Source organism: Dryobates pubescens, chromosome 8, assembly GCF_014839835.1.
Source record: "Dryobates pubescens isolate bDryPub1 chromosome 8, bDryPub1.pri, whole genome shotgun sequence".
In the NCBI taxonomy this organism is placed as follows: domain Eukaryota; kingdom Metazoa; phylum Chordata; class Aves; order Piciformes; family Picidae; genus Dryobates; species Dryobates pubescens.
The window spans coordinates 5,567,098-5,580,160 of NC_071619.1; the positions used below are offsets into that span (position 1 = coordinate 5,567,098).

Below are 13,063 nucleotides of genomic sequence, written 5' to 3' on the forward strand. Positions count from 1 at the left end.
CTGAGGCAGGACAGGGACATTATGTAACTGCTATGTAGGAGCAATGACAGGGGAGAAGATCTATCCAAACAATTAAAATTTAAAGTAGTTCCGTGAATAAAGCTAAGCCCAGGCACTTCAACTGTATTTAAGGGTCCAGCTCAGCTAAAAACTCTTCAGCTGCAACTGAACTTCCCCAGGCACTCATAACCTTTGACAATTTGCTATCTTCATTACCAGTTCTGTTACTCATATTCAGGGCTGAAACAGAGTCATCTTGAGGCTGCACAAGTTTGGCAGAAATAAAAGCAGTAACAGCAAGAAAAAAAAATGATGCTCCAAATTCTCTAGGTTCTGAAAACAGCAGTCAGCATCAAGGTGGACATAACTGATCTTTAGGATCTACACCCGTTTTCATTTTCTGGTTAGTATAAAGACCCACAGACTTTTATAACAAAGAGAGCAAACTAAAGATTTAAAGTCAGATACAGCCCCAAAACCTGTTAGGAGTGTCTGTTTCTCTGTTCTGTCTTTGAATTAGTGGAAAACAAGAAACATTCATGCTATCTTCTTGCTTTTGTGATGCTATGTTTCACTTCTAGCATGTGCTGCGTGCTGCCTGTCACAACTCTGCATGTGCAATTTAGTGCAGTACTTATTATCAGCAGGTCCATCACAGTGGTGTGAGCAGGAGGGGCAACTCTGAAAGGGACACCAGAGTTGAGCAAGAACATACAGCATGCTGCTGGACAGCAGTCACTTGCAAAGTGATATTATCAATCTGTTTATGAGGGGTTTTTGAGGGGAGGTGTGGTTAAAAAAAGATAGAATTAACCAGGTTGCAAAAGACCTTCGAGATCATTGAGTCCAACCTATCACCCAACACCATCTAATCAACTAAACCATGGCACCAAGTGCCTCATCCAGTCTCCCTACTATCCCTGCTTTTACACTCAACTCACTAGTTTTTTATGGACCTCAAACAAATGCAGTTCTTTCTTCTTGTGGATTTTTTGTACATGCCAGTAATGTAAACATTCTTCTAGGAGTAACTTTTATGAGTTACCTTGAATTGGTAGGCCTGAAGGAATAACTTCTCCACTGTTGCATGTCTCAGACATTTACTTATTCAAAACGTGGCACAGCTCACCACAACAAGATTTCTTTAGTCAGGCAACCACCAATTTCTGTTTCTCCTTCAATGAATGCACTGTCTGTTGAAGGCATTCATATGTGGTCAAAGCAAGTTTTCAAATAAGTTGTTTCATCATTAAAACATTTCTTTCCAATTACCACTCCACTGCTAAAACAGCAAACTAGGAACCTGCAGTTAATTAATATGCAGTTAACGTTAACAGCCCTGCTAAAGACTGCGGAACTACAGACACATATAAAACAAAGCCTATGCTTAAGTACTTGCAGCAGAGGCATACATCAATGCACAAAGGGTGCCCCTCACATGAGGTAGGATTTGGTGTGCTGGCTATTTTTTCAACCATTTGAACCATTTTCCATCAACACGTTCCTCCTTCACTTCCAGCAGTATTCCAGCAATGCCAGTTTTTAGTTCCTAACCAAAGATGCAGCTCTCCAAACTCAGTCTTGTAGGTGTCTTAGCTTACTGAGACAGGCACTGAAAACCAGAGGTGCATTACTACCAGGGTCCCACCTCGCCAAAACCCAAACAAAAATAAACCGAGTGCAAACGAGTCCTGATAAGCAGGCAGTCCAATGCGGCCTATAGAAACAGCGGCTTCAGAAAGAGGCCCTGCTGCTTTCCTTTCCCCATGGGCAAAGATGTGTGAGTCTCCATCATTACATCCAACTGAGCGTTGATAACCCCAAGTCCCCTCGGCCACCCAGCCCAAATGAAAAAGAAACCAGGGCTAAACCCGTCTGTTTGGAAGTGGCAACATCACACAAAAGCACTGGAGACGGCGACAGTTGTCTGCTAGCCACGACAAGACGAAAACCTTTACAGAGTTTCCCGAATTCACTTCCCTTTTTTGTTTGTTTGTTTGTTTGGCAGAAAGCAGCCGGCACGGGCTGGGCTGGGCTGGGTCAGGGCTGCCCTCAGGCCGAGCTCGGGGCACCGGGGCCTACCAGGAACGCACGCTAGCAACGGTGACAGCCCGGAGGCTGCTCCCGCTGGCCAAAGGGGCTGTGCCGGAGCCGCCCCGGCCCGCAGCGGAGCCCCGGGCAGTCTCTCCCTTCTGTTCCGGCAGCCCCGGCCGGCGACGGCCCGCGCTTGGCCAGTTCGCTCCCTTCCACGGCACCGTGCGGTGCTGGCCGTAGCCCGCCCGGGCAGCTCGGCCTCCGCCTCCCTGCCCCGCGGCAGGGGCGAGTCGAGATCGGCGGGACCAGCGGATGTGCCGGCTGGGCAGGGCCCTTCGCCGCTAGCTCTGGCCCGACAACAGGCCTTGGGGAAGGGGCGCTGCGCTTCGGAGCCCCCCTCCCAGCGCCGCTCCTCCCCCGCGGGGCCCGCTCGGCGACTAGGCCCGGCTCGCATCCCCGGTGCGGCGTAGCCGGGTCCGCCGGCGGCCTTACCGCCTCCACGGCGTGCTGCAGGATGGAGGTGAACTTGGAGAACATCCTGTCCCGCGACTGGAGCAGCCGCTGCCGGGAGGACCGCGAGAGCTCCTCGATCCGCCGCCGCCGCTCCAGGGTGAGGGCTGCATGCGGGGTCCTGGCCGCAGGGATCGGGCGGGCGGGCGGACGGCCGCCGACTCTGCCTCTTGCTTCCCGGCGGACACCGTGGCACTGACACCGCCGGGCTCTGGCGACGGCTGCCGAGACTTCAGCTGTCCGTCCCGGCACGGCCTGCAGGGGCCGCCACCCCCCGCACGCAGCCAGCCGCGCCGCGGGGAGGCCCGGCCGGGCGGCTCGGCCCGGCCCAGCGTCGTGTGCTCAGCTCCGCTCCGCCCGGGGCGGCTTGGCCCGGTGCCCCTGACATTGTCGATCATACGGGGCCGCTTGCGCCGGGCTTGTCCAGGGCACAGGCTGCGGGCACTGCAGGACACTGCCAGGGCTGAAAGTGGGCAGCGAGCTCCTGTGCTCCCGAGCAGCCCCCCACCCCTGTTGGCAACTCTCGGACAGGGAAGCAAGGGGGAAGCGACGCCCACCACCGCTGTCTCCAAGCCCAGAGGCCATCAGGCTCCAACAAAGGTCCCTGGGTTTACAGGGACCTCTTTGCTTCGTGAGGGCTGGAAGACCATCCGCGACTGCCAATATGCCCAGATACGGAGCAGCCCAGGTGTGGGTGGCCGAAGGCCTGGCTTGCTCTCTGCTGGGACAGTTGGGATCTGTGACCATCCTCAGGGACTGTGAGGCCCTCGGGGAAACAATGAAATGTCTGTTTCTCCACAAAGCAGCATAAGGGTGATAAGCTCAGAAATTCAGTGACATCTTGTTGCTGGTAGGTCTGGTGACAATGTCCTGGCTGTGGTCCTTCTGAGCCTTGCAGCATAAGGCTGCATGAGAAGGCCTCATGGTAATGCACCTTACCTGTGTCACTGCTGTTTCCCCTCTCCGCCCCACCAAGAGATTTGAAGACAACAAAGAAGTCTTTACTTCACCTCCAAGCCAAATAGTAGAAAGAAAAACACCATCCCTGGCATTTTCCCATGGTACAGGAAAAGCAGAGGTAAGGTGGTGTGAGCAGAGGTTATAGATGTAGCTGGTGAGCAGTGTGGTGTTTTGGGCATAGCTATAGTTGATGGCAGAATGTTTGGATGCTGGGCAAATGAAAGTAGAGGAATAGGACTGATTTGACACTTGGGGAGCAGAGTGAAATGTTGAGAAAGTGACAGACCAGTATGAGACAGGGCAGAGATCCTGTAGCACAAAGTGGAGAACAGCTTTCTAGTTAAATTTTGGAGATGAATGAGCATAAACTTCCTCATGTGCTAGGAGCATATGAGACAAATCAAAAGTCAGGACAAAACTATTTAACTGGTGTATTTTAAATTGTGTGATCTGGAAAGTCTGACTACAACTTCATCTTGTGATGAAGCCTTAGTCATGATCCTGCCATACTGATTGTTTTTATTTCCATGCTTGGCAGGTGTGGAGAGGTACAGTCCACGTACTATGTGGAAGTAAATACTAGTTGTATGTGGACATCTTTGCTGAAGTGGCTAAGGAGCAGAACTAGCTATTTCCTTCTGAAAATGCAGACGTATCAAATAACATACATGTCAAAGATAATTATGTTTTTTTCCCCCTAAAATATCTGCTTATTGTTCATCAGAAGTAGTGTGGCCTGCAGGAGCAGGGAAGTCATTCTGTCCCTGTACTCAGCACTGGTTAGGCCACACCATGAGTCATGTGCCCAGTTCTGTGCTCCTCAATTTAAGAAGGACATTGAGACACTTGAATGTGTCCAGAGAAGGGCAGTGAGGCTCGTGAGAAGTCTTGAGCACAAGCCCTCGGAGGAGAGGCTGAGGGAGCTGGGGTTGCTTGGCCTGGAGAAGAGGAGGCTCACAGGAGACCTTATTGCTGTCTACAACAACCTTAAGGGAGGTTGTAGCCAGGTGGGGGTTGGTCTCTTCTCCCAGGCAACCAGCACCAGAACAAGAGGACACAGTCTCAAGCTGCACCAGGGGAAGTTTAGGCTTGAGGTGAGGAGAAAGTTCTTCACAGAGAGAGTTGTTGGCCATTGGAATGTGCTGCCCAGGGAGGTGGTGGAGTCACCATCCCTGGAGGTGTTCAAGAGAGGATTGGTGCCATGAGGTTAGTCATGAGGTGTTGGGTGATGGGTTGGATTTGATGATCTCTGAGGTCTTTTCCAACCTTATTGATTCTATGATTCTATAATTCATCGAGTTACATTCTGGAGGTGTTCTTAGTGGGCAGTCACATGAAGAAACATAGGTACTGTCTCTGTGTTTAGGTAGTTAACTGCATGGGTACTGCATTTGGAAGGTGCAAATCTTACATGATTTAACAGAAAGGTTTCTGTTAGGCTTCTAAAGTGTGCTCTCACAGACAAACTCCTCTTCAGACAAATGTAAGTGGTGTCCACTATAGCTTTGCAACACATCCAGATTATTATTAATGTTAAAGTATATTTTATAGGTATGTTTTTATTTATATTAGTATTTTTATGTCGTAACTACAACTCGGGAGCTATATTCAGCCTGCTTGTGTAGTTTGTGCTGCAGGTTTGCATTGCTTCCATTAGAAAGAAAAGCAAAGGGCAAAACAAATCTACATGACAAATGTGGATTTGAATGCAAACAGGTTGTCAGCAAGTGAGCTGAGTGGTGAGCCAGCTTTTCTCACATCACTGTGAAGGTATTTACTGTGTTAATGGGGACCTTCCTGTTCTCTCACCATAGATACTGTTTTGGAGCCTACATCCTCTCTGAAGAAAATGTGAATTTAAGGCAGAGGTGCTTGATTTAAGATGTCTGAGAAAAGATGGTAATTTCAAATGCTCTTTGCAATCCATTTGTTTTTTGCAAAAATGCCTTTTGGGTGGGCCTGAGCCTTCCCATCTCTGAGCAGCAGCATTAATAAAGAAGCAGTGAGGTGTCATGAAGATAGAAAAGGAGACAGTTTTATAACAGTGAGACTATTCCTAAGTGTACTTCACAATTTATGAACTCATAAGTCACCTCTCCACAGCTGGTGAGGTAAAGCTTTTCTAATGCTTGAGGGCCTCATTATTCTAAGAGTGCCTGATGCATATTAAAAAATCATTGGTTTTTATAAACAGAGGATTTCATTGTGGTTGGAATTCAGGTTTTGATTGTAAAGGCGACATTATATAAGGACTCCTCAATATGAAATGTCTTGCAGCAAAGGAAAGAAAATATCGCAGGGGTGTGATGATTCCTAAGCCTATTCAACAAATTGAGTCTCTGCAAATAACCCTGCATTTACTTACAGTGTGTTGAGGTGGAATTTGTAGCCATACTGCAAAATCCACTCTGTGGTGCTTATGCCTATTGCAAACTGTAGATATGGGTGGGTTTTATGCTCAAATTTCTCAAGTCCATGGAGGTATTTCTCACTGCTGGGAACATTAGATAAATGCTGGCAGACCAGTGGTAAGGCAGATCCCTGGAAACTAATGGAAAAATTACTTCATCGGTGTCAATGCAAAAGATCTGACCTCAGATGAGGTTTCATTCTGTTTGGATACTTCTTGTGCTCACTGGACATGATTCAATTGGAAGTGACTGTCTTAGGGACAGGCTAGCAATACATGTCATAAGCAACAATACTTCACCTGCTCACACTTGATGTTGCTCCCACTGGAGTAAACACAAGTATTGCTACTTATTTTAATACTCTTCAGAGCAGAGCTCTGCTGATTGCTTTTAGTTGCTTTTGTGGCAAGGTATTTCTTTTTTAGGGTGGCACATGCAGTAAGTGTTTTGCCTGAGTGTGAGGCAAGACACAGCTTGAAGGCAAGGCTGTTTTAATTGATAGAGCTTTTGGGAACCGACTTTTATCCTTCTTACAAATTAATTAAATTCTCTAGATTAAATCAGTCTAAATGGAGTGAAACAGTGAGATAATGTGCCAGCCTTTTATCTCAAAATCTCTCTGCTGTTTGGATTGATGGCACCAGGCCAGTCTCTAATAGATCTATTGGTCTACATTACAGAAGAACTTCCCTGCAGTCTGGACTTTTGCTTCTGAGAGGCTGAGGGTTTGGAAGGCACACTTCTGTACCCCAGAATGAAAACATGCTAGCAGAGCTATATATAATGTCTGTTTCTGCTTTGTGCAGGGATTTATTGTATTTGCAATCACCAGATTGACATCTATGTTTGCAGTGACTACTTGATGAAATAAAGAATGAAATGTTAGCTCTGCTTAGCATGATCTCTGCTTTTGAGGAGGCACAAAGAGATGTTTAAAATCATCTTCATACCTTCCTGATTCTGGAGTCTCTTGCTGAAAGTGAGCATTCTGTGCACTGGATAGGAAGCAGCACACAACAGGATTGAAGTCCACCCTGTACTCCTCCCTTATTTGTAGTATCCTATGTGCTTCTGTTTACTTTCATTTCCCATCATGAATATTTTGCTTGTCTGTCCTCTCAGCTGCACCTTCCTCCGTGCTGAGTTGCTGGTAGCAGCATGTAATCAGCTTGTGCACTATTTCTTTAAATCACCGTTTCAGGCATTCCACGGTCTGTGCATCATGTTCCCCATCTGCACATCTGCTTCTTCTGCAGAGACATTCTCATGTTACAAACTGTAGTCATTAATCTATTGTCTAATTGCCTACCTGTCAGATCTGCAAGTGTTCTTCCACCATCACTCATTGCCATCATGGAAGACTCGATACTGGGTTGGGTGGACAAATACACATTGCCAGTAGGCTATTTATTATGTTCAGGCCTCAGTTATACTGCCTGCACTACTCTGCTTTAGCTTATGTGATGGATTATAAGGGAAGCTACAAGGAGATCAGAAGGACATGTTATTGAAGTGGGATATTTGTTTTCCAAACTCACCATGTTTTCTTCAGATACCACTCAAAGTGTTAGAATCCAAGCTTCCCTCTGTAAGTAAATGTATGAATGTTCTGCCATAATGGTATCTGCAAGTGTTAGAACATACATAATGAATTACTGAAACAAGATAAAATACTCTCAAATATGGTCAGCTGGAGCTTAGCCTATTTTGCTGAAGTCTGCCAGTTAGCAGGAACAGAAGTTTACTTATTCTTGTGGTAGTGGAAGCTGAGACAAAGATTAATGATAAACTTCTGAGTTTGCACTATATTGCAGCCATAATGACTGCAGGAGTCTCAGTGTGGTATAAGACATAAAACTGGATTTTGCCCCAACATACTGGCAAAAAAATACTTGAGTTGTCCACCTGCTGTATATTGGTTCCCTCAACCATTTGTCTGTGTACTTGCAGAGAGAGAAGACTAGCAACCAGCATCTGCATGTATTTCTGGGGAGAATGTAGGTGTTTAGCCTTGACCCTACTAACAGATTTCTGAGTAATTTTCAGATCAGCTCTGACTGCTTTGTTGTTTTCCAATGCATTGAAAAAAAATATAATTCACTGTTACTTACATCTTTGGATTTAGAGCTATAATCTGTTCATTCCTAAAATGTCATCAGATAATCTGTTTAATCATGAGCAAAAGCTCATCTTTAGAGTCAATATGAGCTATGCAAAATAGTTTGGGCACACTGCTGCTGAGCAAGCGTAGAAGCTTGCAGCAGATCTCTCTTTCACATTAGTCCACAATTAAAAGTAGGTTTTGTCAGGGCTTCAGTTCAGATATCTTTGTCCTGGGGCATAATTTTAAGTATTCCATGAAGCCTGATACTAAATACTGACATTGTAAAGTATGTTAATTTTGAAGCAGATGTCCAAAATATTTCTGATGCAAGGTCCTTGGTAGTGGCTTCATTATTAATTTTAAATGTTTGATAGCACAGTAATCTAGAGAGGCCCAAATCCTAGTGTCACAAAGCTCTTCACAGAATCTTGTGATGTAACTCCATGGATAGTGAACACTGATCTCCAGCGTTTGGTTGTATCAGAAGGGGGCCCATAACTCTTTTGAGTGCTGCTTGTGGCCTCCTAGTAGAAACAGGCTTTTGCCAGAAGAGGGCACAGATGACCTTGCTTCATCTATGGGACACTAAGCAAGATTCAGAGAATCCCTCACAGCTATTCTTTGGGGGAGAAAAAAGCAACCCTGTGTATCCTGTGTAGAATGAATTGGTAAAGCAACTCATAATGTTACCTCTGGGCTTAGCTGCTGCCTGTTGGCTTGCAAAAGTTTTGGTTGCTACACTTGGCAGCCCATCATCTTAGTAGTTCTGTTGTCCCTCTTAGTTCTGAAATCACAGAATCATGGAATTATTAATGCTGGAAAAGACCTTTAAGAACATCAAGTCCAACTACAACCCAACCGCCATGACCACTAAACTATATCCTGGAGCGCCACATCTACATGCTTCTTGAACACCTCTAGGGATGGTGACTTCACCACCTCCCTGGGCAGCCTGTTCCAATGCCTCACCACTCTTTCACTAAAGAAGCTTTTACTAATGTCCAACCTAAACCTCCCCTGGCACAACTTGGGCACATTTCCTCTCATCCTGTCACTAATTACTTGGGAGAAGAGTCTGGCACTGGCCTCTCTACAACCTCTTTTCAGATGCAGAGACCAATAAGATCTCCCCTCAGCCACCTTCTCTGCAAGCTAAACAATCCCAGTTCCCTCAGCTGCTCCTCGTACAACATGCTCTCCAAACCCCTCTCCAGCCTTGTTTCTCTTCTCTGGACTCCAGGATCTCAATATGTTTCCTGTACTGTGGTGCCCAAAACTGAACACAGTACTCAAGCTGTGGCCTCACCAGGGCTGAGTCCAGGGGCATGATTGCTTCCCTATTCCTGTTGGACACACTGTTCTTGGTACAGGCTAGGATGCCATTGGCCTTCTTGGCCAGCTGGGCACACTGCTGGCATATATTCAGCTAGCTGTCCACCAGCACACCCAGGTCTTATTCCACCAGGCCATTTTCCAGCCACTCTTCAGGCCTATAGTGTTGCTTGGGGGTTGTTGTGACCAAAGTGCAGGACCCAGCAATGTGTTAAACCACATGTCACTGGCCTCAGCCCATCTAGCCTGTACAGATCTCTCTGCAGTGCGTTCCTGCCCTCAAGCAGAGGAACACTCCTGCTCAGTTCAGTGTCATCTGCAAACCTGGTGGTGGTGCCCTAACAGAAGTGGCCCCAATACTGAGCCTGGGGCACACAGCTTGTGACTGGCCACCAGCTGGATTTAGTTCTGTTTATCACAACTCTTTGAGCCTGGCTGTCCAGCCAGTTTTTAATCCAGCAAAGAGTACACTGAAGTTTCTCAAGGAGAATGCTGTGGGAGACAGTGTCAAACTTTATTAAAGTCCAGCTGGACAATGTCCATAGCCTTTCTGTCATCCACTAAGAGGTGGTCATAGGAGGTGAGGTTGGTCATGAAGGACCTGCCTTTCAAGAACCTGTGTCTGCTGGGCTTGATCCCACCATTATCCTGTACTTGCCATGTGAGTGCACCCAAGATGAATCATTCCATAATTGTCCCCTATACTGAGGCCAGGCTGACAGGCCTGGAGTTCCCTGGATCCTTCTTTCTGCCCTTTGTGTAGATAGTTATCACATTGGCAAGCCTCCAATCATCTGACACCTCCCTTGTTAACCAGGACTGCTGACTGATGGAGAGCAGCTTGGCAAGCTCCTCCACCAGCTTGCTCAGCACTCTTAGGTGAATCCCATCTGGCTCCATAGACTTGTGAGTATCCAGGTGGCATAACTGCTTCCTCCTGGATTATGAGAAGTTGATGCTGCTCTTCATCCCTTCCAGGAGGCTGAATACCCTGAGGTATGATGTGACTTGAAGCTACAGGACTGATTTGAGTTTGTAAAGACATTGACTTACCCCTGTGGCTATCACATCCTACTTGATATCTGCATCTTTACAACAACTAAATCCCAGAAAAATTAGGAGGGGTCTTATATTCAAATACTGGTCCTTCTTGACAACTAACTGAATTCTGTGTGGCTCCCAAAGAGGTGAGACTGACCACATATATCACTGCTGCATTATTTTACCTGTAGGTGAGGGCAGGGGAGCTATCTAAACTCCTTCCAGTCAGAATGTATGCTCAGAGGCTGTACTCTGAGCCAAAATGCATTTCTAGAAAAAGTATGTACAGCTTGATCCTTTTCTGAGTCATCAGCCCTGTAGGAATCTGTACTTGGATGAAGCATTTAAGGAACTGAGCTGGAGATGGCAACAAGTGAAGAAAATGAAGTCGATAGTAGACCTAGGGTCATCCAGAAATGCTTCTGTTGCTCATCCCTGTTTTTTTTGCCTCAGGCTGCTTTGGACTTGTTTGACATTCAGTCCTCATGCTGTGAAATGCTGATGTAAGCAGACCTGTGTTTGTAGTATGCCTATTATAATGGAACCTGTTCCTGATTAGATCTTGGGCTGGTGCTCTAATGCACTGTCCTTGTTTTCTGCCTGGCAGCACACGTGCCGAGTGAAGGATTTCCATCCACGTCGTTTGTCTGGTATTGTGTTCAGAAGCTGTTTTCCCCAGCCTCTGGGTCTCCCAGGTATTCCCATGTGGTGTCATATTGATCTATTTGAACCTGGGATGCCCGAGTGCTGCATCAAACAAGTGCAGCCTGCGTTTCCTTCTTCCTCTCCAAGAACCAGGCAACAGAAAGCCCATTGTTATATTTGGCATTACATGGACAACATACATCGAAATTCCCTGTTCAGACGTGGAAACCTTGTGGCAGCATTAATCGGTTTCCATGAGCTACTGGTGAGCAGTTCCTCGCAGTGCTAGCTGGTGGCCAGCAGAGGGCAGCCTGGCCTCGCTTTCTGCTTCTGCGATGCGCTCGACCGGAGAACTCCGTCATCTGCTGGCATCTTCAGCTGTCAGCGTGACTTGCTGTGAAATAAACAACTGAATGTTGTGGAGAATTAGGATCAGCCCTAAACTCAAACAGATTCAAAAGTAGACCAAAAAGAAGAAAAAGGAAAAAAAAAAAAAAAAAAGCCGTGTGAATAAATGAAACCTTCTGGGTTTGTTTTTCTTCCTTTTAGTTTTCTTTTAACATATTGAAAGGAAAATATTGCATGAGAAAACTCGGCTAGATCTGAGCTTTAAACGTCTCACATGTGCAACGGATACATTCATTGGTAGATGTGAAAAGGCAAGAGAAAGTAAATATCCAGAATATATGCACCTGGCTGCACAGGGCAAGACTAACAGGAGAAGATTCAAGCTGTGGCTGTAAGGCTGTGCCTTTGACTCTCACAGTTCCAGGGAGATTTTGTCTCAGAGGATGTATCTACACATAGGCATGTGTCCTAGATGTAAAACTGATGAGTGTCATGTTTGGGATTAGAGGTTGTTATCTTGCCTTACTATGACAAGGAGCAAGGCATTCAGTTCCTGAAAAAGAGCCAGTCTTTTGTGTCTCTCAACTCAAATTGCATCCACCAGCTAATTAAGGATTGAGCTTGATGTGCTCTGAAGGGAGGCCTGTCCACTTCTGTACTTCTCAGCCAGAGGGCTCTGCACTACAGTGCTCAGAACAGAAAATGCACATAAAGGAATTAGTATTTGAGAAATGAAGACAGCCTCAGCAATGTGTGGAATCCAGGACTATGGGAAGAAACCTAAGTATGAGCATAACCTCTTATGATCAGATGTCAAAGTGCATTACTTTTACATTGATTTAGGTAATTAATTTCTTTGGCCCCAACTTTTTACCCCACGTAAGCATGGCTGTACCCAACAGAATGCAGACACTTCTCAGAGTCTGACTCATGATTGCAACTATAGATTAATACTTACTACTCATTCCTAAAGCTTTCTATGTATAGGAGTGCTGAGAGATTTTCACTCTGGTTTATTTCTAACTTTTGGGGTTATTTTCCCTTTCTTTTTATGTCAGGTGTCTTTATGTGTGTCTATGTGGGATATTTGGGGAAGATAAATTCAGTAAATAATTTCTATTAATGTTTGCTGTGACTAATTTGAAGACTAATTCTCCTTTGAAAGACATAAACAGGAACTTTTCTCAGAAGAGACTAGTGAGAGCTGCCCTTGAAGCTCATGGAAATCAGTGGAAGGCCATGTGTTTATATGGACATGATGTCCATCACTGACTCATTGCAGATTCTAGTTAGAATCTTATACTGAAAGTAAGAGAGCTGCCTTGCTTTCATGTCATTCATGTCACAGAGAACTATTTATTGTAAGCTCATTAAAATGCTGATTAAATTATAATACTTAGTGATGCTGTAGGTTTTATTTCTTTCTAGGATGACTGTTATAGGTCTGATTTCTCTAAGAAAGGAGCCAGTGGAGTTATGGTGGGATGTGTGATAAAAACATGTCGAAAAATCCATCATTCTTCAACATCCCAATGTCAGCTCAGTAAAAGAAGTTAAATAGATTATTCAGGTCAGTCCTGGCCATCCTTGCCATTTGCCTTGCCTATAGAAGTTGTTCTTTGAAGCCTACTTCTGAAAGAATTTGCCTTTTTTTTCCCCCCAACCCCCCACCAAAAAC

The 13,063-nt window shown here is 45.7% G+C and overlaps 1 protein-coding gene across 1 annotated transcript in view; it reads right to left on the bottom strand.

Moving 5' to 3' along the window:
• FHIP2A (FHF complex subunit HOOK interacting protein 2A) overlaps positions 1-2,717 on the bottom strand; it is a 33,770-nt gene extending 31,053 nt beyond the window's left edge. The window contains exon 1 of the mRNA XM_054163233.1: positions 2,527-2,717. Coding sequence (XP_054019208.1) covers positions 2,527-2,571 — 45 coding nt within the window. The 5' untranslated portion in view covers positions 2,572-2,717. The remainder of the gene's footprint in view (positions 1-2,526) is intronic.
• Positions 2,718-13,063: the final 10,346 nt, after the last annotated feature.